The 27,955-nt window shown below is 35.3% G+C and overlaps 1 protein-coding gene across 7 annotated transcripts in view; it reads right to left on the bottom strand.

Annotated features, from left to right (window-relative positions):
• Nucleotides 1-27,955, bottom strand: part of VRK2 (VRK serine/threonine kinase 2) — a 106,451-nt gene that overhangs the window by 62,724 nt on the left and 15,772 nt on the right. For all 7 annotated transcript variants that reach the window (XM_009184237.4, XM_031655201.1, XM_021924840.2 and 4 more), the window contains 5 exons: nt 7,803-7,852; nt 6,679-6,748; nt 5,232-5,319; nt 3,170-3,275; nt 1,897-1,989 (listed from right to left, as the gene is read on the bottom strand). In XM_009184237.4, the coding sequence (XP_009182501.2) occupies nt 1,897-1,989; nt 3,170-3,275; nt 5,232-5,319; nt 6,679-6,748; nt 7,803-7,852 (407 nt within the window). The remainder of the gene's footprint in view (nt 1-1,896; nt 1,990-3,169; nt 3,276-5,231; nt 5,320-6,678; nt 6,749-7,802; nt 7,853-27,955) is intronic.

Here is a 27,955-nt window from a genome sequence, read left to right as displayed (position 1 = left end):
TTTTATAGACTCATTTAACTCTTTAAACATGTGATAATATAGTAACAACTAGGTATATTATTTAAATTTAAATTAAGTTAAAAATTCATATAAATATATAATTCATATAAAAACATATTAATACAAAATATTATTTAATATTATATTAATCATATTAATATAATATAAAATAAATAAAAATTCATATAAATATATTAATATAAAAATATTAATATTTAATATTTAAAAATATAATCTATGTTTTTTAAACAGACTATATTTTTTACAGAAGTCTTAGGTTTGATTTAGGTGAGCAATGTAGGTAGAACTGAGTGGAAAATACAGCGAGTTCCCATATACCTCAAGCCCACAATGCCTCTCCAACTATCAACATCTCTCACTAGAGTGGCACATTTTTTACAGTGAATGAACCAACCTACAATGACAATCATTATCATCCAAAAGCCACAGTTTACATTACGTTCACTCTTGGTCTTGTCCATTCTATGGATCTTAACGACCAAATGATGACATGTATCCACCATTATAGTAGCATACAGAATGGTTTCACTGACCTAAAAATCCACTGTGCTTCACTCATTCATCCTTCCTCTTCCTTCTAACCCATGGAGATAGTAAAAAATTGATCTCTTTACTATCTCTATAGTTTTGCCTTTTCCAGAATATCATATAGTTGAAATTATATAGTAATGAGTCTTTTCAGATTGGCTTCTTTCACATAGCAAAATACATTTAGGTTTCTTCCATGTTTTTTCATAGCTCAAAAGTTCATTTCTATTTAGCAGTGAATTTGGATGTATCAGTTTATCCACTCACCTATTCAAGGACATGTTGGTTACTTCAATGTTTTGATGAGTATGAATAAACCAACTATAAGCATTCATGTTCAGGTTTTCGTGTGGATGGAAGTTTTCAACTCATCTGGGTAAACACTAAGGAGCACAATTGCTGCTTGGTATGTTAAGAGTGTCTACCTTTCTAAGAAACTGCCCAACTGTCTTCCAAAGTGGCTGTATCATTTTGCATTCCCATGAGCAACAAATGAGAGTTCCTGTTACTCCAGATACTCATCAGCAGTTGGTATTGTACTGACCACGTTTCAAGTACTAAGCCGCATATTGCTAATGGCTACCATGTTGGACAAACAGAGTATTTTCATCATTACACAATGTTTTCATAGAAAACCTTCTCTGCTTAAAACCTTTTTTTTTTTTTTTTATTTTTCTTGAGACGGAGTTTCTCTCTTTCCCAGGCTGGAGTGCAATGGCGCCATCTCAGCTCACTGCAACCTCCGCCTCCCGGGTTCAAGCAATTCTCCTGCCACAGCCTCCTGAGTAGCTGGGATTACAGGCACCCACCACCACACCTGGCTAATTTTTGTATTTTTAGTAGAGACGGAGTTTCACCATGATGGCCAGGCTGGTCTCGAACTTCTGACCTCAGGTGATCACTCACCTCGGCCTCCCAAAGTGCTGGGATTACAGGCATGAGCCACCGCACCCGGCCTCTCTGCTTAAAACTTAATTGGTTATACAGTAGGAAATGATGAACTAATGTGACAGTGTTTTAACCTCTACATAAATCCATCTCTACTCCCACTGGATTTTGATGCTTCTTTGTTTATCTGTATTTGCTCAGAAATTCAAATTCCTGCTCAGCCACTTCTTAACTATGTGCCTATTAACATATTATTTAACCCCTCTGACTCTCAGTTTCTCATCGTAATTATTCATTAGTTTGGTACAAAGATTAAATTAGATAAGCAGGTAAGATAAATTACAACATTCATCATGTTACGCCCTCATTTGTAAACTCTTCTGGGTTAGAAGTTTGTTTTCTGAATGTTTCAGTTTCATACATTAAATTCCTTTACTAAAAGCAAAGGTATGTATTTACCCGGTCTGGATTTTTGTAACCCAAAAGTAGATTTGCTGCTTTTATATCACCATGAACATATTCATTTTCATGTATATATTCCAGTACATCCAACTGTGAAAATAAATAGATAAAATAAGGTTATACTGCTATTTATTTAGAACTCATGATCAATTCCAACATTTTGAATATAGAATAACGTAGGTTTTTTTTCATATTAACAATGACAGAGCGATGTATTTCACAATTACTGATTATTTTAAAATATCACATCTTCTGGTTGCTCATCCTAGAAAAAAGTAAAATGATCCTCAAAAATCAAGTATTTTAGTTGAAGTTCCGATGGAAGAAAATCAGGATTCAAAAATGCTTATGCCTAATTCCTGATAGCCCAGTAGCCAAACCGCACTGCACAAAGAGGAAAAACAGCATAAAATCAGAGATCTATGGTGAAATAATATTGAAGCCCATTCAGCAATTCCTCACCTAAGAAATAATTATAAATCAAGCCTTGAGAATCTCAGGACAAAATGTCATGTCCATGAGCAAAGGGAAAGGTATTCTTCCTCTGTATGGTAATAGAAAACTCCTTAGCTTCATCTCTAAAGCCCTTCAGCCTTGCATGTTACATACACTTAGTACTAAATAAACATTTGCTGGCTTGGAGGATGGATAAACGAGAAAATTAATGCGTTGTATTTGCTGCATCCCAATCTGGCATAAGCAGCTTCATGCTACTGAAAGTGAAAAAATGAGACTTAAACCAAATACAAACATATAAGACAAATATGTAGCATAAACAAACGTGTGCCTGAGTGCTACTGAGAGTGCATTGCTTTTGATTTGGCAAAGTATATTTTATTCATTGCCACAACTAATTATTGCCACCATCCCAAACTCATAATAAAAACTTTATAGCACCCCCCTACCATCACATGTTTAAAATGGCTGACAATATATTTTGCCATAATTTGCACTGTTATAACTGACAAAAGAAAGGTTATTCTTACAGCAATGAAAGCTTGTTCTGGTATGTAAAACAAAGCTCTGAGGAAAAAGAAGATCAGACTGGAGAACCAAAGCCTAATTGAGTTTGCAGTGCCAGACACAGCACATTCTGTCACTTACAGAGCCCATTGTTATCAATTTCACCAAAATAGCCTCTTCTCCTAACAACTGATGTCTCTAGGGCAATAATCCTTCATTCTCTAATAATTCCACAAAGGGAAAAGATTTCTATATTGTAAGAAGTAAATAATTTGGAAATGGAGTATGTGAAATAAGTAATTCTTACCATTCGGATACCTAATTGCAGGACAGTTGACTTTTTAAAGGCACCATTCTGGCCTGAGATCTTCTGTAAATCTATTCCTAGTCTTTCTATTACCATAAATCTGTAACTGTAAGAAAGAAGCATCAAAAAGAGATCATCCTGAGAAAGTAATGCTTGAAGCTGTCTATTTAATTTGAAACAAGAAAAATCACACTCAACCTAACAACTAGGTATAATGCAATCTAAACCCATTAGAGAATGAATGCACATTCATAATTCTGCTATTCTTTTGCAGAAACTGCTCAGTATTTACTTTGCAGCTGGTTTTATAGAAGAGAAGGCTGTACTGAACCATTCACACTGTTTTACATAATGAAAAAATCTTTTTAAATTAGAAAGTACTGAATGCAATTCATTTTGACTCCATGACTTTCTTGTCATATGGCCTTGAACAAATTACTGTCCACACATGATTTTTTTTTTTTTTTTTGTTTTGGTTTTTGTTTTGTTTTGTTTTGTTTTTTGAGACAGAGTCTCACTCTGTCACCAGGCTGGAGTGCAGTGGCACAATCTCAGCTCACTGCAACCTCCACCTCCCGGGTTCAAGCGATTCTCCTGCCTCAGCCTCCCAAGTAGCTGGGACTACAGGTGTGCACCACCACACCCAGCTAATTTTTGTATTTTTAGTAGAGACGGGGTTTCACCATGTCGGCCAGGATGGTCTCGATTTCTTGACCTCATGATCTGCCCGCCTCAGCCTCTCAAAGTGCTGGGATTACAGGCCTGAGCCACTGTGCCCAGTCACATGAATTTTATATTTGTTTCTTGATAAGATCATGTTTACCTTTTCTATACATTTATAAACATGTCTTTTATTAAGTGCACTTCTTCCTTTTCTGTTCTGTTTGGCACCTTCCATACCTTCTTTCCTTCCCTTCATTTATATATCCACATCAGCCCCTATTCTATATTTATGTATGCATACACAAACACACACATTTAAGAATTTGGTTTACAAAAATGTGATCATATTATAAGTACTTTCTCCATCTTACTTTTTTCAATAGTATCTCATATCAAAATTCTTCTAAGGCAACTAGTATAGCTCTAATGGACTTCTTTAATGGGCTACATATGACATGATATGGGTGTACCAAGATTCAATCAGTCATTCAGTCCCCTAGTGGCAGTCCTTTACTTCAAGATTACTGCTTGCTTATTTTTTTTATTTAAACCATTTACAGACCATTTGAACAAAGTACTGACATCTGAGCTTATTTTCTCATCTATGAAATAAAAACAATATCACCTATTTTAATAGGCTATTCAAAGGACAAAAAATAAAGTATATAAAAATCTCTGGCACAAAAGGGTAAATAAAAAATGACAGACTTTTTTTCTTCTTTCAAACACTATTAATAAATTAGATACAGGACTAGCCATATTTGGTGGTTTTAAAGATACTTCTATAACTTATTTGTTGTGCTTCTCTTCAAGAGATAGAACTTAATTCTCCTCTCTCAGGACCAATGGATCTATCTAGTGACTAGCTTCTAGCAAAGAGAATAAAGCAGAAGTGATAATATCCCTTTTAAGATTAGATTACAAAAAACGATGACTTCCTTCTTGAGTACACTTGTGTGCATGCTCTCTCCCCTTCCCCCCATTAATTGCTCTAGAGAAAGCCAGCTCTTTTTCATAACACTCAGGTAGCTTATGCAAAGACCCACATGGTCAGGAAGTAAGAAGGCCTGCCAACAATCACATAAGTAAATTAAAAGCAGATCTTCTTAGGCCTACCAGTAGCCACATGAGTAAGCTTGAAAACAAATACTTCCCCAGATGAGCCTTGAAATGAATGTAACCCAGCAGACAGCTGACTATATATTCTTATTACAGATCCTGATCTAGAATCATCCAGATAAGCCACTTGCAGTCTCCTCACCCACAGTCACTAAGACAATACAAGCTTGTGGTTATAGGCCAATATGTTTTGGTAATTTGTTACATGGCAACAGTTAACTCATAGACCACATAAGGAATAGTTATAAAGAAATATTTGATTATAATAATTCCATTTTACCTTTTTCCCTTGAATTCAGTCAGACCAGATCCATAAAACAGAGGAATTCCCAAATAATCAAGTTGTTTGCGTTCTATCCACTTTTTGACTACAAAGACAAATTTATTTTTAAAAAGATTCATGTTATTTCAAAAGATACTTCTTACCTTTCTACAAATTTATTTAGCTAACCAAAAAAGTAATTAGATCTTCCTAGAATATAACTTTTTTTTCAATCAAACATCTCTTTCTAATAGGCCCAAACTGTTACCACTATAATTAACAAAAAATTAGAAATTTTTAAATTAAATCAATAAAAACAAGTCATAGTCTTTGTATATTGATACCATATATATTAATGTTTCAGAAAAAGAATTCATTACCTTATATGCTAGCTAAATTTCTAAACATAACATATGTTAACTGCCAAAGATCAGTAGACAGATGGTTTTTTCTTCCCTATTACTTCAAAATCTAAAACTATAATGGACAAACAAACAAACAAACAAAAAACAAATTGGGCAGAAAAACCATCCTACTTTGAAATTATTTTATACAAAAACTGGTTTTGATTAGTTTACAAAAAATCAAATCCACTTAAATAGTTAACTTTCATCATTTTTTCATGACTCTAGCCTATGTTTTTATGTTTAAGACAGGTCTACTGAAAACAATCAAGTTGAATGGATTCTATTTGTCACTCTGACATAGTTTAAGCAATTAGTAAAGACTACAGTCTTAATGTTTAGAAGACTTTATTAAGAAAAACTAAGTTAAATATTGAGGCCAGACCCATCATTCTTACTCTTAAACATGATGTAAAGGACCTTGACTATACAGTCATTACTCCTGTCTACTTCTTTAATGTTTTTCTTAGCCCATCCATATCACATGTATAAAATGCTGTTATTTTTCCTCTCTGCTCATATTCATTTCCCATTCAAATCTTCTAACTGGTCATTCTTAAACTTGGTATCCAGCTCCAATTAATTTTCCAACATTCAAGTTTCTAACATTTTCTTAAACATATTAAAGTTTAATCATTTTCACACACCTTGCCCCAATCCATTCTACAATCGTTCCTTTTTTTATACATTTATCTGCTTCCCATTTTAATGTATTTTCCTTATAGTCGTCCTATCCAAATGGTTTACTGTAAAAGAAATAATTTCATTCTACTATCTTTTACACTTAGGGAACTCTTGGTAGCTTAGATTAACAACCTAACATTTTATGTAAAGTAGTAGAAACAACTTTGACTTAAAATATATAACCCATTATGTATGTCATGTCAAGATTTGTATACCATCTGTCTTGCTTTTATATGTTGTAACAGTTAACTGTATCACTTTACAATAAAATTTCTATTGAAAAGAATTTTCCAGAAGGCCAGAAAAAGACCAAAATATCAACACTCACTTTAGCAAGCACATATATGGAAGTAGCTTGATTTGCTAATTTTACTTACTATAGTCTTTTTTTGCAACTCTCTGATAAAATTTAAGTTCTGAAAATAACGGGCCATTTTCTTGATATTCCTATAAAAAAAAAGAATAATTAATTTTACTAGAAAAAAATAATCCTAAAGAGGGAATTGTCATTTCAACTGTGAAAATATGAACATATATATGTAGTATATAATAGTACTTGAATCACTTTTTATAAAACATAGGCACCAGATTTCCACTAAAAATCTCAGAAAACACTAAATAAACTTGAAGAATCTAATTTTTAAACAACATATTGTACAACTATCCCTATACAGTCTTACACATAAAAGTAGTTTTCTTACAGAAAACACTTATTAAAAGCACTGAGAACTGTATACATAAACATACACAGACACTCACTGTATACCAACATATACATCCGGGTGATACACAGCAAACTCTCCTTGCGATCCACTCACACATGATACCTTTACTGAATGGTCTACTGTATTTCATTCATTATACTAGGTACAGGGGACACAAAGAGAAATAAAATCCTATGCTTGCCTTTAAGGACCTTACCATCTTGATTAAAGCGGTGGAGAGGGTGGGAGGACATTTGGGAGGGAAAGAGAAAGAATAGCTAGATAGGTAACACACCAGGGTAATAGTTGGCAATACAGAAAAACAAAGGTTCTCCAGTGTCAATGTTTTAACAACGTGAAAATAGATCATAACATTAGGTTTACTGATAAGGCAATAGTTATAAAAATTAAGGTGAAAAACATTCTTTTTGGTGGGGGCGAGGGGGCAGGACAGAGTCTCACTCCGTCACCCAGGCTGGAGTGCAGTGTCACCATCTCGCCTCGCTGCAAGCTGTCTCCCGGGTTCACGCCATTCTCCTGCCTCAGCCTCCCGAGTAGCTGGGACTACAGGCGCCCACCACCACGCCTGGCTAATTGTTTTGTATTTTTAGTAGAGACGGGGTTTCACCGTGTTAGCCAGAATGGTCTCCATCTCCTGAACTTGTGATCCGCCCACCTTGGCCTCCCAAAGTGCTGGGATTACAGGCGTCAGCCACTGCGCCCAGCCAAAATATTCTTAAAGCAGAAAAGGAAAAAGTCAAATATATGTGAAATACAAATCTATGAGCAACACTTACCACTTTTACTACATGTCTTGCATCTTTCTCTGGTTTATTTGTGGGGAAAGCTGCAGGAAAAAAAACACACACATACACACACAATGGAGAAAAATAGTTACTCCCAATTACTGAATACCTACCATATCCCAAACACTATGCAAAGCACTTTACATATGTAAGTTTATTATATCATCCCAACAACCTTTTATGGTAGTAGGAATAAATCATCTCCATTTTATACAAGATGCTACTGAAGTTTGAGACATTGAATGAATAAATTGCTCACTAAGAGGAAATACATTAGAGATAGAAACTCAAAACTGCCTGACATCACAGCTGATACACTTTATCATAAACCATATTCAAATATTTAAATACAGAATCAATAGCAGTATGAATCATATAGATCCAAAATGTGGGGGAAAATATTTTATACATATATGGCATTAAACCCAATATATAATACACAGTAAAATCCATTGATTCAATTGCACTAAATTAGAATCCACAATGATTCAGAAATAAAAATTGATTCAATTTAAGTAGAAAGTTCAAAACAATTTATACTTGACAAAATTCTAGAATAAGCAAAGTTAAAATGAGAATAAAGTCTTTAAAAATATCTTCTGAACCTACCAATCAATTACTTTTACATTAAAGAATACATACCTCATAAATTCATTTCAATTTCAAGTTAACCTTACTTCATTTAATTCTTATTTTCCATTTGTAGTTCAGATGGTATAATCCCTACTTTTAAAATCTCCAGTGTTCACATTTTAAAACGAATTAATCTTTTCCTCTACATTACCTAAATTATTAAAAGATTACCGTTTTCATATCTCAATAAGAGAAATTTACACGTATATTTATTTGTACTGCAAAAGACTAAAACTTTGTCATTTGTTCATTTGTTCACTCTCCATTCATTCATTCCTTTACTCATTCAAATAGCTAAAATATTTATCAAGAAGCTAGAATATGCCAGGCACTGTGTTAAGTGTCCAGATGATGTTTGAAGGAAAGAGAAAGGAAAAAAGGTGGAACTAGTATTGTTTACAATTGAAAATCAGTAATAAACAGACTTGAAAACAGGATCAAATTCTTGAGATACAATATATTTATATATATTAAATATATTTATTAAAATGCTGCATCCTATCATTAATATTATCCTTTTCTTTTTTCTAATTCTATCAGCTGTTCCCTTTTTTCCAATTATTCACACCTTAGATATACATATGTCACAAATTTAATAAAATATATAAATTGTACATTACAGTTGAGCCAATCATATACAATTTTTTTAACCGTTCTCCAAAGTTTTTAATATCAGTAATGCTACTAGCCAGTTGAAGAAAGTATTATTTCAAATTCTAGCTAATATTAAATTGTAAATCCAGACCTCTTTACAATAACAAAGAAACTAAACTTACTTATAGTACTTAAAATTATCATTTCATCTTCATTCATGTTATTTCATTTTTACCCATGCAATTTCATTTTTACCCATCCAATAGTCCCAAGGAAACTGCAGGAAGAGTGGATTAGCTAGACCTACTTTCTTCTAAGAAGAAAAGTTAAGAAAGTATATACAGGGGACAGAGTCAAGTCTTGGTATAGAAGAAGTGGTGAGAAAACCTTTGTTCCCACCCTATGACAAACTATTTTACTAGTATGGTTCCCAAGGCTAAGGAGAAATACCCTGTTCCAACCTTGGCCCACATAAAACAGTACCTACTCTAGGCAAGTGTCTTTGCTACCTGAGGTAGATGTCAGTAGAAACTTTTGCCTCTTGTCTAAAAGCAAGTGACCACAGCAGCAAATAAATCTTTAAGCCCAACAGAATGTAATAAGCTAAAAAGTACAGAAGAAAATTGGGAGTTTCACACAGATAAGTAACAGATTATGTTACCATAGGAAAAAAGAAAAAGATGTCCAACCAGTCCAAGGCGTGACTCCTTGCTGATTTCAATCATTGTATCCCTAATACTTTATAATCTGAATTTTCCTTTCACATTATTTCAAGTGAACATAGTCATGTGTTGACACATACTTGAAAATCTCTACGGTCATCATTTGATAGCTACACAATAGTCTCTATAAGCTTCCACATCAGGTTATATTGGAGGGTCTAAATCTAAAATCAATAGACTAGAAAGCTCTTAGAGACGGGTGCTTCATATGAACAAAGAGATTGTTCTGGTCACCACACGGGTCTTTTTATAGTAGAATAAGTAATCAATTAACAAAACAATTATTTTCTACTGTAAGCCAAGCCCCATTATAGCTAGTGAAATTAAATGATGAAACACACACACGCATACAGGGACATGGTATATGCTTTTGCTGCCTGGTGGAGAAATCTAAAATGTCTTGGATTATAAGATGCATCATTAAATACATATATGCACACCCATGCTCAGAGCAGCATTACAGACAATTAGCCAAAAGTGGAAGCAACCCAAATGGCCATGGACAGATAATTAAACAAAAGGTGGCATATACATGGAATGGAACATTAATCAACCTTAAAAAAGAAGGAAATCATGTCACATGCTACAACATAAATGAACCTTGAGGACATTAGGCTAAGTAAAATAAGCCACACCACACACAAAAAGACAAATACCATATGATTCTACATTTATGAGGTATCTAGAGTACTTAAATTCATAGAAACAAAAAAAGTAGAATGTTGGTTTCCAGGCACTGAGAAAAGAGGAAAATGGAGAATTACTGTTTAATGAATATAGAGTTTCAGTATTGCAAAATGGGAACATTCTGGAGATCTGCTGCACAACAATGTGAATATACTTAACACTACTGAACTGTATACACAAGTGCAGTTTTAAAAATTCTGCAGCCTTATGGGCTACCAAAGACAAGGATTCTAAAAGAGGGCAACCTGAGAAGCTATCAGGTTGGCCTGAGAAGAAAAAGAGTTTTGTCCAAGAAATGACAAAACTATGTTGCCAGCTATCTCTTTGCCGGAAGCATAGAGACATCTAGGGAGTTAACAGTACTTAGACTAATTTGCATGCATGAAGAAGTAAGGGCGACAGAATTCTATATGGTGTTGTTGGCCTTATCCCACTAACAACAGAACTCTATCGTAAATTGTGGCAGTACACATATTTTTTTCAATAGGAAGAAGAATCACAGCAATAAGTTCAAGAGAACTGCTAGAGAGGGTATGGAAGGATATGACGAAGTGAGAAGTCTCCCAGAAAATTACTATGCTTTGATTATTATGGAAATATCTTTAGTTTAAGAGTGGTCACTTTTGGGGGCCAGATGACACTTCTAATCCCATTTAAACACCCAAAAATAAGGTAAAAAAAAAAATAGAGGAAGAGCCTTAGAGGTATGGGTTCTTTGCAGCCTAGTCTCACTTTCTCTAAGAGACAGAATAATTAACCTACGCAGATTGTGGGTAGGGGGCAGGAATTCTTCAGATAAGACTAGTCAATCAATTAGGATTTAGGAAAAATATCCTGAGACAACGCACGCCTAGGATCAATTCAACAAATTAAGAATCCAAGGACTTGGGTGGGGGAAATCACGATTCAATGAACTGATAGGGTGTTCTAGGTTCTACACAATGTTTGTCCTCTGTATTTCAAGCTCTGTTTACACTAAGGTATTTAAAGTCTATAAAGAAAATATTTCTTTTTTTTTTTTTTTTTTTTTTTTGAGACGGAGTCTCGCTCTGTCACCCAGGCTGGAGTGCTGTGGCCGGATCTCAGCTCACTGCAAGCTCCGCCTCCCGGGTTCACGCCATTCTCCGGCCTCAGCCTCCCGAGTAGCTGGGACTACAGGCGCCCGCCACCTCGCCCGGCTAGTTTTTTTTTTTTATTTCTTAATAGAGACGGGGTTTCACCGTGTTAGCCAGGATGGTCTCAATCTCCTGACCTCGTGATCCGCCCGTCTCGGCCTCCCAAAGTGCTGGGATTACAGGCTTGAGCCACCGCGCCCGGCCAAGAAAATATTTCAATAAATAATTTAGAGGAAAAAAAAAAGAGTGCTAAGCTCATAAAAGACAAAGAAAGATTGAAGAATTTTCCCAGAGGGAGTTACAGAGAAATGATAACTACACATATTGTGTCATCTTGGATTTTGAATCAAAAAAGGACATTAGTAGGACAACTGGCAAAATTTTAATGCAGTATATAAATAGGTTAATAGTATTGTATCAATGCTAATTTTCTGGTGTTGATAACTATGTAAGGTATTATGTGCTATTTTGTAATATATTACCATTTAGGGAAGTTGAGTAGAGAATATGGGAACACTCTTTGTTTTCAAACTCTCTAAAATTTAAAATTTAAAAGTTACAAAATAAAATTTTTAAGTATAAAAACTAAACAAACAAAACAGGTGATATTTAAGATTTCTCTTAAAAAAGGTAACAATCCTCTTACAAAATTGTGTAAGCATTGGAAAGAGAGCAAAACCATAAATATGCATGAGATTTTGAAACAGATAAACTAATATGATAAACACTATCATCAGTAAACTTAAAAATTTAGAAAAAAATGACAATTTCCTAGAAAAAAAAATAATTTACCAAAATAATTCAAAAAATGAAAAACCTAAATAGAAACATAATCATTAAAGGAAACAAATCAGCTTTTCAAAAATCAGTATTTCAAAAAAATGTGGACAGTCCTCAACTTACAATGGTTCAACAGGGTTTTTCAGCTTTACAATGGTGAAAAAGCACTGTGCATTCAGTAGAAATCATACTTCGAATTTTTAAATTTTGAACTTTTCTCAAGCTAGTGATATGAGGTATGATATCTCACATGAGATATTCAATACTTTATTATAAAATAGGCTTTGTGTTAGATGATCTTGCCCAATTGTAGGCTAATAAAAGTGTTTTGAGCACATTTAAGGTAGGCTAGAGTAAACTATGATGTTTAGTAGACTAGATGTATTAAATGCCTTACTGACTTACAATAATTTCAATTTATGATGGACTTATCAAGACATAACCCCATTGTAAGTCAAGGAGCATCTGTACATATAAGATGGAGGAGGAACACTCAACTGTAGCTCTCTCATTGAAAATAGCTATAAAATATAGACAAAAAAAAGAAGACAGTAGCTATTAGAAGGCTCTTAAAAAGTAAAGAGAGGTTTCTACTCAACATATTAAGAGCTTAGAGGTCCTTACTCCTGTCTTCTCAAGGGGGGGAAAAAAAGAAAAAAATTGAACAATCTGAAAATCAACAACTTTTCTTTAATCCATCAGAGACCTGAGGTTACAAGGCAAATCACTGCCCAACAACTGGAAAGAGAAGTGAATACGGAGAATCACATCTTCTTGGGGCAGAGTTTTACTATAAGCCCTCCATGTTCTCACAGTGAATATCAGAAAAATCTCCTGTTTCCAGCAGGGGAAGGGGAAACTACTTTGCCAGAACCTGTTCAACATGGGAGAAGAAAAATAACCACTCCAGCCTCCTCTAGCTTTCCTATCTCACCTAAGTAGGGTATAGGACGCTGAGAAATACTGGTGAAGGTCACATCCTAGGGCACAGCCCCCCCAAAAAAACAAAACAAAACAAAACAAAAACAAAAACAAAAAAACAGACTCACACTAATCATTAGGTAAATCCAAATCAAAACTGCAAGATACCACCTTGTACCAGTCAGGATGACTATTATTAAAAAGTCAAAAAACAATAGATGTTGGCGAGGTTTCAGAGATAAAGGAACATTTATACACTGCTGGTGGGAATGTAAATCAGTTCAGCCACTGTGGAAAACTATATAAAGAAAGTGTGGTACATACACACTATGGAATACTACACAGTCATAAAAAGAATGATCATGTCCTTTGCCACAACATGGATGCAGTTGGAGACCATTATGCTAAGCAAATTAACACAGGAATAGAAAACTAGACACTGCATGTCCTCATTTATAAGCAGAAGGAAAACACTGAGTACACAAGGACACAAAGAAGGGAACAAAAGACAATGGAGCCTACTTAAGGGTATAGAGTAAGAGGAGAGTGAGGACTGAAAAACTACCTATTATGCTGATTACCTAAGTGACAAAATTATCTGTATACCAAACTCCCATGACACACAATTTACCCACGAAAGAAACCTGCCATGTACCACCTGAACTTAAAATAAAATTTGGGTTGGAAAGAAAGCAAATAATAAAAATAAAAAACAGATTTAGTCATAAGATTATAAAAGGCCTCATATTCTCCCACACCTTACCAGCACATCAACAGCAGACCCACCTTGCAAGAAATGTTTTTAAAAAGCTCTTGAGAGCGAAGGAAAATAATATATGTGTTATTACTCAGATCTGCATAAAGAAATGAACTGTGACAGAGAGGAAATAAATGAAGGTAAAATAAAAGCTTATTTTTTACTTTAATTGGCAAAACGTTTGTTCAAAATAACCATGTGTTGAGTTATTATAGCTTATGAATAAGTGAAATGAATTACAGCAAGAGATAGGAGAGAATAATTATAAGGTACCTGCACTAATTGTGAAGTAGTATAGTGTTATTTGAAAGTAAGCTTTGACTAGTTGTAAATGTTGCCCTGTAAACTCTAAATCAAGCACTAAAAATTTCTAAAGAATTGATATACCAAGAAAGGAGAGAAAACAGAGTCATATAAAATGCTCATTTAAAATCAGAGAAGGCAAAAAAAAAAAAAAGATAAAAAAACAAGAAAGAACAAGCATAACAAATAGAAAACAGTTACAAATACATCAGATAATAATCCAAATACACTAATAATCACTTTAAATATTAATGGTCTAAATATATCAATTAAAAGATAGTGACAGAGTAGATTTAAAAAATAAGACAACTATATGATGTCTATAGGAAACCCACTTTGAATATAAAGACACAGATAAATTAAAAGTAAAAGGACAAAGAAAGATATATCATGCGAACACAAATCAAAAGAAAGCTGGAGTAGCTATATTAATATCAAACAAAGCAGATGTGATAGTTAATACTGAATGTCACCTTGATTGTACTGAAGGATAGAAAGTATTTATCCTGGACCTGTCTGTGAGGGTGTTGCCAAAGGAGATTAGTATTTGAGCCAGTGGGCTGGGAAAGGCAGGCCCACCCTTAATCTGGGTGGGCCCAATCTCTAATCAGCTGCCAAGGCGGCTAGGATAAAAGCAGGCAGAAGAACATGAAAAGACTACACTGGCTTAGCCTCCCAGCCTACATCTTTCTCCCGTGCTGGATGCTTCCTGCCTTCAAACATCTAACTTCAAGTTCTTCAGCTTTGGGACTCAGACTGACTTCCCTGCTCCTCAGTTTGCAGATGGCCTACTGTGGGACCTTGTGATCATGTGAGTTTAATACTCCTTTATAAATTACCCTATAAGTATAAATATAAATGTATCTCCTATTAGTTCTGTCCCTCTATAGAAGCCTAATACAGCAGACTTAGAACCAGAAAAATCATCAGGAATAAAGAGGGATATTAAATAATAATAAAGGGGTCAATTCCTCAGGAAGACATAATAATCCTTAGTGTGTATGTACTACCAACAGAATGTTAAAATACATGAGGCAAAACCTAAGAGAACTGGAAGGAAAAATAGACAAATCCACTGTTGTAACTGGAGACTTAAATACACTTCCATCAGTAACTGACAGATGCAGCAGGCAAAAAGTCAGTAAGAATATGGTTGAACTGACAGCACCACCAATCAATGAATTCAACTGACATTTACAGAATACTTCATCCAACAACAGCAGAAGATACATTCTTTTTTTTTTTTTTTTTTTTTTTTTTCCTTGAGACGGAGTCTGGCTCTGTCGCCCAGGCTGGAGTGCAGTGACTGGATCTCAGCTCACTGCAAGCTCTGCCTCCCGGGTTTATGCCATTCTCCTGCCTCAGCTTCCTGAGTAGCTGGGACTACAGGCACCCCCCACCACGCCCGGCTAATTTTTTGTATTTTTAGTAGAGACGGGGTTTCACCGTGTTAGCCAGGATGGTCTCGATCTCCTGACCTCGTGATCCACCCGTCTCGGCCTCCCAAAGTGCTGGGATTATAGGCTTGAGCCACCGCGCCCGGCCAGAATATACATTCTTATCAAGCTCACACAGTATATTCACTAAGACAGAAAACATTCTGGGCCAAAAAACATACCTCAGTAAATATAAAATAATAGAACTCATATAAAGTATGTTCTCAGACCAAAATGGAATTAAATTAGAAATTAATGACCAAAAGTCAAAATCTTTGGAAATTAAACAATGTATGTCTAAATAATACATGGATCCAAAAACTCAAAGTATATTTTAAAAAGTATTTCAAACTAATGAAAATGAAAATATAATTTCTAAAAATGTGTGGGATGCAGCAGAAGTAGAGCTTAAAGGGAAATTTATAGCATTGAATACATATATCTGATTAGGAGAAAGATCTGAAATAAATTATCTAAACTCACATAGTAGAAAACCTAGATGGGTGGGCCTAGATGGGCTAACTGGTGAATTCTACAAACATTTAAAGGGGCAATAATACCAATTCTCTACAATCTCTCCTAGAAAACAGAAGCAAAGGAACATTCCACTAATTCTATAAAACCAGCATCACCCTAATAACAAAACTAGATAAAAATATTAAAAGAAAAAAAAGTACGAATCAATATCTCTCAAAAAGATAGATACAAAAATCCTCAACAAAACGTTAGCAAATCAAATCCATCAAATTGATGGATTTGCGTTGCATATAAAAAGATTTATACACAACTTAATGGGATTTATTCCAGGTATACAAGGCTGGTTCAGCATTTAAAAATCAATTAACATAATCCAACACATTAATAAGCTACAAAAGAAACATCATATGATCACATTATAAAACATAGAAAACCATTTGGCAAAATCTAATTCATAATAAAAATTCACAGTGATGCTAGAAATAGATGGAAACTTTCTCAACTTGATAAAAAAAATCTACAAATAAAACTACAGCTAAAATTAAACTTACTGCTGAGAAATTAGATGCTTTCATCTTAAGACTGAGAACAAAGCAAGGATGTCTCCTCTCACTTCTCCTATTTAACATCATACTGAAAGTCCTAGCTAATACAATAAGACAAGAAAAGGAAGTAAAAGGTAAACAGATTGCAAAGAAAGATATAAAACCATCTTTGTTCACATATGACATGATCTTATACATTGAAAATCCAGAATAATCAATGAAAAAACTCCTGGCCTTAATAAATCAGTATAGCAAAATTGCAGGATATAAATTTAATCTACAAAAGTCAGCTTCTTTCTTTTGTAACAGCAATGAGCAACTGGAATCTGAAATTAAACACAATACCATTTATATTAGTGCCAAAAAAGAAATACTAATACTAGCTATAAATATAACAAAATACACACAAATGAGGAAAACTACAAACATCTGATGAAAGAAAATCTTTATCATGATATGGAGAGATACATCATGTTCATAAATAGGAAGACTCACTCATATTCTGAAGATGTCAGTTCTCCCCAACTTGATATATAAATTCAAAGCAATACTAATAAAAACACAACAAGTTATGTTGTGGATATCAACAAATTGATTCTAAATTCTGTACAGAAGTGCAAAAGATCCAGAACAGCAAACACAATACTGAAGAACAAAGTCAGAGGACTTGCACTATTCAAGTTCAAAGCTTTCTATAAACAATTTTTAAGAAACCATGATACTGCAAAAAAAAAAAAAAAAAAAAAATAGACAAATAGATTAATGGAATAGATAGCCTAGAAATAGACCCTATATAGTCAAATATATATAGCCAGTCAATCTTTACAAAAGAGCAAAGGCAATTCAATAGAGGAAGGGTAGTCTTTTCAGCAAATGGTACTAGGACTGGTCACTCACATGCAAAAATGTGAATCTAGACACTGATCTTTCATAAAAATTAACTCAAGATGTATCATAAACCTAAATGTACAATGCAAAAATGATACGCTTCTGGAAGGTAACACAGATGAATATCTGGGTGACCTAGGGGTAATGAGTTTTTACAGATATACCAAAAGCATAATCCATGCAAGAAAAGAACTGTTAAATTGGACTTCATTAAAATTAAAATTTTTCTGCTCTGTCAAAGACACTGTTAAGAAAATAAGATAAATCACAGTGTGGGAAGAGATATTTGCAAAACATCTGACAAGACATATCAAAAATATACAAAATATTCTTAAAACTCAACAACAGGCCAGGCGCGGTGGCTCACGCCTGTAATCCCAGCACTTTGGGAGGCCGAGGCGGGCGGATCACGAGGTCAGGAGATCGAGACCACGGTGAAACCCCGTCTCTACTAAAAATACAAAAAATTAGCCGGGCGCGGTTGGGGCGCCTGTAGTCCCAGCTACTCGGGAGGCTGAGGCAGGAGAATGGCGGGAACCCGGGAGGCGGAGCTTGCAGTGAGCCGAGATCGCGCCACTGCCCTCCAGCCAGGGGGACAGAGGGAGACTCCGTCTCAAAAACAAAAACAAACAAACAAACAAAAAAACCTCAACAATAAAAAAATGAACAACTCATCTAAAAGTGAGCAAAATATTTAACAGAAACTTCTAAAAAAAGATGTAAAGGTGTAAAATAAACACACGAAAAGATGCTCGACATCATATATAATCAGGAAATTGCAAACTAAAACAATGAGATACAACTACACATTGATTAGAATGGCTAAAATCCAAAAACACAGACAATGTTAAATGCTGGCAAGGATGTAGCACAACAGGAATTCTCATTCATTGCTAGTGGGAATATAAAATAGGACAGCCACTTTGAAAGACAGTTTAGCAGTTTCTTACAAAGCTAAACACAGTCTTACTCTACAACCCAGGAAATGCACTCCTGGGTATTTACCCAAATGAGTTGAAAGCTATGTTCACACAAAAATCTGCACATAAACATTTATACCCGCTTTATTCACGACTGACAAAAACTGGAAGCCACCCCCAGACATACTTCAACAGGTGAATGGGTAAACAAACTGTGATATTATTTAGCCACAAAAAGATATGGAGGAACCTTACACACATACAGTTTTGTGAAAGAAGCTAGTCTGAAAAGGTTACATACTGTATGACTCTAACTATATGTCATTCTGAAAACGGCAAAAGTATAGAAACATTAAAAAGAGGGCCGGGCGCGGTGGCTCATGCCTGTAATCCCCAGCACTTTGGGAGGCTGAGGTAGGCGGATCACGAGGTCAGGAGATCGAGACCATCCTGGCTAACATGGTGAAACCCCATCTCTACTAAAAATACAAAAAATTAGCCAGAGCGCCTGTAGTCCCAGCCACTTGGGAGGCTGAGGCAGGAGAATGGCGTGAATCTGGGAGGCGGAGCTTGTAGTAAGCCGAGATCACGCCACTGCACTCCAGCCTGGGCAACAGAGTGAGACTCTGTCTAAAAAAAAAAAAAAAAAAAAGAGAGAGAGAGAAAGAGAAGTGGTTGGCTGAGGTTTAGGGCAGGAAGGAAGAGGAATAAACAGGTGTAGCACAAGGCAATCTCAAGGCAGTGAGATTAGTCTTATAAGACTGTAATAGTGGACACATGATATTATGCATATATCAAAACCCATAAAACTATATAACATAAAACCTGGGCACAGTGGTGCACATCTGTAACCCCAATTACTTGAGAGGCTGATGTGGGAGGATCACTTTAGCCTAGGAGTTCAAGACCAGCTTGGGTAACACACCAAGATCCCATCTCAAGAAAAAACAAACAACAAAAAAAAATTACACAACACAATTAATGAGCTCTAGTTTAAATTATGGACTTTAGCGAATAATAATGTATCAATATTGGTTAATAAATTGTAACATATTTACCACACTAATTCGAGTTGTTAGTAATAAAGAAAACTATGACAACAGTGAGAGAAAGAGGTAGTATATGAGAGTTCTGTACTATCTGCTCAGTTTTTCATAAACCTGAAACTGCTCTAAGAGAGTCTCCTGATTAAAAATAATAAAACAGCAGGTAGATTATGAGAAAGGGTCACAATTCACAGTAACATCATACTTGAATCAGATATTCCACTTCTTCGCTTCTGGTATCCTTCGGTCAGAACTCAAGGAAGCCCAAACCTTGAAAGCTGACATTAGGGCAAACAAAAAATGCCCCAGTAGCAGCTCTCTAGTTAAGGATAGAAGAGTAGGAAATGAATATCCTAACACTCAGAGAGTGCAGAAAATGCCATTATTCTTTTTTCCTATTTTTCACCTTTTGGTTCTTTCCCATCCCAGCACCCAAACAATTCTGTGGTGATGACAGTGGCAGCAGCAGCAGGGACACACAGAGATCTGAAACTCTCAAGGAAGGAAACTTTCCTCTCCAATCAAATGAGTTGTGGTCCCAAAAGAGAAGGGTATCCAATAACTTTTTATACTCTACACCCTCTTGCCATTTTCCCTAGACACAGGTGCATGGCAAGGCAGGGTAAATAAAAGCCCAGATTTCTGGTCAGAGAACCTAAAAAGGAGATTCCAGAGAATAAATACCAAGGAGATCATGGAGGAAGAAGAGCTTGGGAACGTCATCACAACAAGTTGTTTATAAACTCCTGGACTCATTCACAAGCTGTGTATACGTGGAGCTAACATTAAACAGCATATACAGAGTTCAATAAGTAAACTACCAATACCCAAGTCCCAGGCTGGTCACTGAATGGAACACACATGACCTGAACAATACTTTTGCTATTGAAAACTAAACGAACACTGTACCCCAAACACAGACCAGTCAGAACTTGAAGCCTGAATGCAACCAGGAAGATTACCTGCTAAAACAAAATATCAATGTTCTCCGTTAGAAGAGACCCAAATTCTTGTAACATAATATTCAACATATCCATGATATAATTCAGAGTTACTAGGCATACAAAGAAGCAGAAAAATACTCATATATGAAAAGACAATGAATAGATAATGGCAAAATGACAGGGATGTTGCAACTATCTGACAGACTTTAAAACAATTATTATTAAAATGCTTCAACAAATAAAGACAAACATTTTTGAAACAAAGGGAAAAAAGAAAAATGCAACAAAGACAGAAAATACAATAAAGAATTAAATGATGTTTTTGGAACTAAAAGATACATAACCGAATTTAATTTTTTTTTTTTTTAAGTTCCTGAGGGGGCGCGATACAATTAGGGAGATGACATAAGAAAAGTCACTGAACTTGATAGATCAAAGGAAACTGATCCAACCTAACCAACAGAGAGATAAACTATGAAAAAATTGAACACTACCTTAGAAACTTATAGGCAGTAACAGAACATTGAACATGTGGAATACCAGAAGAAGAGAAGGAAGCTTGTGATACTGAAAAAACATTTGATGAAATAATGACTGAAATTTTCCAAGTTTTATATACACATAAGCCTATAGACTCAATAATGTCAAAGAACTCTCAATAGGATAAACCCAAAGAAATCAATGCCCAGACACATTACAGTCAAATCTAAAATCTAAAAACAAAGAAGAATCTTGAAAGCAGCCAGAGTGAACAATGCATTATGTGTAGGGGAACACTGACTCAAATGATTGCAGATTTATCATCAGAAATGATGAAGAGGGGAAAAAAAATTATCAATCCAACATCCAGCAAAAATATCTTTTGGAAAAGAAGACTAAATGAAGACAATCTCAGGTGAAGAAAACTAAGAGAATTGATGGCCAGCAGACTTGCTGTGTTAAGAATTGCTAAAGAAAGGTATTGAAGTAAAAAAGCCTGTAATCCCAGCACTTTGGGAGGCCGGGGTGGACAGATCACTTGAGGTCAGGAGTTTGAGACCAGCCTGGGCAACATGGTGAAACACCATCTCTACCAAAAATACAAAAATTAGTTGGGCGTGGTAGCATACGCCTGTAGTGCCAGCTACTTGAGAGGCTGAGACAGGGGAATTACTTGAACCCAGGAGGTGCAGGCTGCAGTGAGCCAAGATTGTGCCACTGCACTCCAGCCTGGGTGACAGAGCGATACTGTCTCAAAAAAAAAAAAGAAAGAAAGATATTGAGGTAAAAGAAAAGCTATACAAGGAAATTTGGAATATTAGGAATAAAGGAAGAGAAAACACGATAAATAGCTGGAAAAATATAATAGATTAGGTGTCTCTTCTTCAGTTCTTCAACATATATTTAACAGATGGAGCAAAACATGTGACATGAACTGATGGGATTTTCAATGAATCGAGATATAATACATAAGACAACCACAATATAATACATAAGACAACCACAATATATAAAAGTCTGTGAGATACAGGCTAAGCAGGACTTAATGGAAAAAAATTATAAAGAAAATAACCAGAAATCAATGAAATGGAATAGAGTAAATGAAACCAAGAGCTATTTCTCTGAAATGGTCAATAAAACCTATAAACTCGTATCAAGACAAAAAAGAAAACACGATTTGAAAGATCAACATCAAAAATGAGAGACTATCACTACAAAACCTAATTACATTTAAATATAATAAATATTAACAACTCTATACCCATAAATTTGACAACTATATTAGTTAGGGTGCTCTAGAGTGACAGAATTAATAGATGTATACAGATGTACATATGAAGGGGAGTTTATTAAGCAGTGTATTAAGGATTCACATGATCACAAGGTGAAGTCCCACAACAGGCCGTCTGCAAACTGAGAAGCAACAAAGCCAGTCTGAGTCCCAAAACCTCAAATGTAGGCAAGCCAACAGTACAGCCTTCAATCTGTGGCTGAAGGCCCGAGAGCCCCTCGCAAACTACTGGTGTGAGTCCAAGAATCCAAAAGCTGAAGAATCTGGAGTCTTGATGTCAGTCAATCTTCAAGAGCAGGAAGCATCCAGCAGGAGAGAAAGATGAGGGCCAGAACTCTCAGCAAATCTGCTCTTTCCATCTTCTTCTGCATGCTGATTAGACGTTGCCCACTCAGATTGAGGGTGGGTCTACCTCTTACAATCCATTGACTCAACTGTTAATCTGCTTTGGCAACACTCTTACAGACACATCCAGGGACAACACTTTGCATCCTTCAATCCAATCAAGTTGGCAATATTAATAATCACAACTGATGACAAAATGGAGCAATTCCTGAAAAACCATGAACTACTAAGTTATCTGAAACAAATAACCAGATTAGTCCTAAGTAACTACTAAAGAAAGTGAAACCATTGTTTGTTTGTTTGTTTGTTTTTTAAATGCCTTTCTAGGCCGGGTGCGTGGCTCACGCCTGTAATCCCAGCACTTTGGGAGGCTGAGGCGGGCGGATCACAAGGTCAGGAGATCCAGACCATCCTCGCTAACAGGGCGAAACCCCGTCTCTACTAAAAATACAAAAATAAATTAGCCGGGCATGGTGGCAGGCACCTGTAGTCCCAGCTACTGGGGAGGCTGAGGCAGGAGAATGGCGTGAACCCGGGAGGCGGAGCTTGCAGTGAGCCGAGATCGCGCCACTGCACTCCAGCCCGGACAACAGAGCGAGACTCCGTCTCAAAAAAACAAAAAAAAAAGCCTTTCTGACCTATACAAAACATTTAAAAAATGAATAACACTAATTCTACACATTCACTTCCAGAAAACAAAAGAAAGAATACTTCAGAACTCATTTTATGAGGCCAGAATTACCCTGATACAAAATTAGACAAAGATGGTAGGGGAAATAAATAAATAAATAAATAAAAGTATACACTGATAGTCTCCTTAACAAAGATGGAAAGATTCTCAAAATATAAGCAAGTGGAATCCAGAAATATATAAAAATAATAATACACCATGATCAAGTTAATTTGAGGAATGCAAGAATGTTTCAATATTCAAAACTCAATGTCATCTACCATATTAATAATCTAAAGAAGAACCACCTGATCACATCAATTGAAGTAGAAAAGGCAATTGACAGAATTCAACACCCTTTTATGATCAAAACTCAGTACACTTAACTTGACAAAGAACAGGTATGAAAAACCTACAGTTAACATCACACTAAATGGTGAGAAGCTGAATACATTCTCCCTAAAAATGAGAACAAGTCAAAAATGAGCACTCTTGCTATTTCTATTCAATAAATCACTGTAAGTCCTAGCCAGTGCAATAAGTTAAGAACATAAATGAAAAGCACACATTTGGTAAGAAAGTTTTCCCTATCCCCAGATGATGTGATTGTCTACGTAGAAATTCCCAAAGAATCTGCCACAAAAGAAAATCCAATCCTAGAATAACTGGGTTTACCAAATTCATAGGATATAAGGTCAACATACAAAAATCAATCATATTTCTATATACTACTAATGTACAAATGGAAACTGAAATTTAAAAACCAAGAACATTTTCAATAGCTCCAAAAAATGTATATATTAATATATACCCAACAATATATGTATAGGACTAGTATGCTAATAACTACAAAAAGCTGATACAAGAAATCAGTGAAGACCTAAAGAAATGGGGACACATGCTGTATATATGGTTTGGATGACTCTACATAGTAGAAATGTTAATTTTCCCCAAATTTATCAATAGATTTAGCTCAATATCAATTAAAATCCCAGAAATTTTTGTTGTCGTCATTCTGGAAATGTAAGTTAATTATGTATATGGAAAAGCAAAGGAATTAAAATAGCTAAAACAATTTTGAAGAAAAAGTTGAAGGAATCACACTACCCAAATGTCCTTCAGTGTAGAACATACTAACTCTGATACATTTATACAACAGATTACTACTTGACAATAAAAAACTGCTGACACACACAACAATTTGAGTCAATCTCAAAGGCATTATGCTAAGTGGAAAAAAAAAATTACAAATGACACATATCACCTGATTCCACTTAATAGTAATCCCATACATTCCCCAAAAAGCACATCTATACTGATGCAGAATAGATCAATGGCTGCCAGAGATTCGGGATAAAAGGAGGCTGTGGTCACGAAGGGATAGTATAAGGAAGATTTTAGGGGTGATGAATCTGTCCTGTATCCTAATTATGTTGGTGATAGTATGTTAAAATTCACAGAAATGTACAAAGATTTTTTTCTCTTTATTTTTATAAGAAAAAAGATACAAGTACATAATCATAATACAAAATAGAATATGCTTAGTTATAAAATAGAAGCAAAAATATTGCAGAAAATAAATACACAATATAAAACTGTGGTAGAAAATGCACAAAGAAAAGCAGTAGGCTTCAAGGGAAGGTGGACTTGACATGAGCACAAACTGAATATGTAGAAATGAGACAGAATGTAAGTGATAAAGAGAAAAACAGAACAAGCAAAGTCATACTGGTATTTGTTTCCAGGATTAGATTCCAAAACTATGACATGTTAAAAATTTTTATATTTTCTAAATCACATATATTTTTAAAACAAATTATTGTGTACTTGAAAAAAAAAGTATATTCTCTGTAACACTGTTAAAAACCCTCCAAACTAAAACTTTTCCTATTACATATTTCACTTTATCACTTATTATTATAGCACAATCAGTTATCTTCAAACTCTTAGTAATAGAATGTTTCTTGGAATCCTGATATTTTGGAGATACTGCAGGTTCGGTTCCACATCAATGCAACAAAATGAATATTGTAATAAAGCAAGTAGTGTGAATTTTTTGGTTGCCCAGTACATATAAAAGTTATATTTACACGATACTGTAGTCTATTAAGGGTACAACAGCAGTATCTTTTAAAAAACACTGTACAAGCCTTAATTTAAAAATATTTTATTGCTAAAAAATTTCAGCAATCATGTGAGCTTTTAGCAAGTTATAATCTTTTTGTTTGTGGAAGGTCTTGATGTGGATAGTTGCTGACTCATCAGGGTAGTGAGTGCTGAAGACTGGGGTGACTGTGGCAATTTCTTAAGATAGCAATGAAGTTTGCCACATCAATTGACTCTCGCTTTCACAAAAGATCTCTCTGCAGCTCACGATGTTGTTTGTTAGCATTTTATCTACAACAGACCTTTCAAAATTGAAGTCAATCCTCTCAAACCGTGCCACTGCTTTATCAGCTAAATTTATGTAATACTCTAAAACTTTGTTGTCATTTCAACAATGTTTATGGCATCTTTACCAGGATAGATTCCATCTCAGGAAACCACTCTCTTTGTTCATTCTTAAGAAGCAACTCCTCATAAGTTGTTACCATGAGATTGAGCAGTTCAGTCACATCTTCAGTTTTCACCTCTAATTCCAGTTCTCTTGCCATTTCCATCACATCTACAGATGCTTCTTCACTGAAGGCTTGAACCCCACAAAGTCACCCACAAGGGTTGGAAACAACTTCTTCCAAACTCTTGTTAATATTGCTATTTTTATCTCCTTCCATGAATCATGAATGTTGTTAACGGCATCTGGACGGTGAATCCTTTCCAGAAGACTTTCCATTCATTTTGCCCAGATCCATCTGAGGAATCATTATCTATGGCAGCTGAAGCCTTATTTACTTCTTAAATAGTAAGACTTGAAAGTTAGTTATTCCTTTGATCCATGAGCTACAGAATGGACACTATGTTAGCAGGCATGAAAACAACACCACTCTCCTTGTACATCTCCATCAGAGTTCTTGGGTAACTAACGTGCATTGTCAACAAGTAGTTATTTATTTTGAAAGTAATTTTTTGTTTCTGAGAAGATTTCAACAGCAGGCTTAAAATATTCAGTAAACTCTTTACTATTCGTGCAAATTTACGGGGTACATGAGAAAATTTGTTACAAGCATACAACACATAGTGACCAAGTCAGGGTATTCAGGGTGCCCATTACAAAAGTACAATACATTTTTGTTAATTATAGTCATCCTACTCTGCTATCAAACACTGAATTCATTCCTTTTAGCTCACTGTATGTTTGTACCCTTTAATCTACTTCTCTTCATCTCCCCCTCCTCTCCCAAAACGGGTGAGGGACAGTTGTTCTCACTCATATGTTTAAAAACAAAACAAAACAAAACAAACCTGTGACATATGCCTTAAATATACACAATTTTAAAATAAGAAAAATAAAACTAAAAAAAAAAAAAAAAATCAGTAAACCATGCTGTAAACAGACGCACTGTCATCCAGGCTTTGTTGTTCCATTTACAGAGTACAGGCAGAATAGATAATAAACATAATTCTCAAGGGCCTTAGGATTTTCTGAATGGTAAGCACTGGCTTCCACTTAAAGTCATCATTTGCATTAGTCCATAAGAAGAGAGTCAGCCTGTCGTTAGAAGCTTTCAACCCAGGCACTGACTTCTCTCTAGCAATGAATGTCCTACACAGTATCTTCTTCCAATAGAAGGCTGTTTCATTTACACTCAAAATTTGTTAGTGTAACCACCTTCACCATTGGTCTTAGCTAGAACTTCTGGATAACTTGCTGCAGCTTCCACATCAGCACTTGCCATTTCACCTTCCATTTTTATGTTTTGGAGATGACTTCTTTCCTTAAAACCTCATGAACCAACCTTTGCTAGCCTCAAACGTTTCTTCTGCAGCTTCCTTGCCTCTCTCAGCTTTCCCAGAATTGAAGAGTTAGGAGCTTGCTCTGGATTAGGCTTTGGCTTACGGGGATGTTGTGGCTGGTTTGATCTTCTATCCAGACCACTGAAACTTTCTCCTTATCAGCAATAAGGCTGCTTCACTTTCCTATCATTCGTGTGTTCACTGGAGTAGCACTTTTAATTTCTTTCAAGAACTTTTCCTTTGCATTAACAATCTGGCTAACTGATGTAAGAGGCCTAGCTTTTAACCTATCTGAGCTTTCGATATGCCTTCCTCACTAGGCTTAATTATTTCTAGCTTTTGATTTAAAGTGAGAAATGCGTAACTCTTTCTTTCACTTGAATACTTAAAGGCCACTTCAGGGTTATTAATTGACCTAATTCCAAAATTGTTGTATCACAGAGAATAGAGAGGTCTGAGGTAAGGGAGAATGACGGGAGCATGACTGGTCAGTGGTGCAGTTAGATTTACCAATTAAATTCACCATCTTGTATGGGTGTGGTTCATGATTCCTCAAAACAATTATGATAATCACAAGAAAGCTCATTGATCACAGATCACCATAAAAGATATAGTAACAAAAAAGTTTGAAATATTGTCAAAATGACCAAAATGCGACACAGACATGCATGAAGCACACGCTGCTGGAAAAAATAG

Source organism: Papio anubis, chromosome 14 (genome assembly GCF_008728515.1).
Source record: "Papio anubis isolate 15944 chromosome 14, Panubis1.0, whole genome shotgun sequence".
NCBI lineage: Eukaryota > Metazoa > Chordata > Mammalia > Primates > Cercopithecidae > Papio > Papio anubis.
This window is presented reverse-complemented; position numbering and strand designations above follow the sequence as displayed.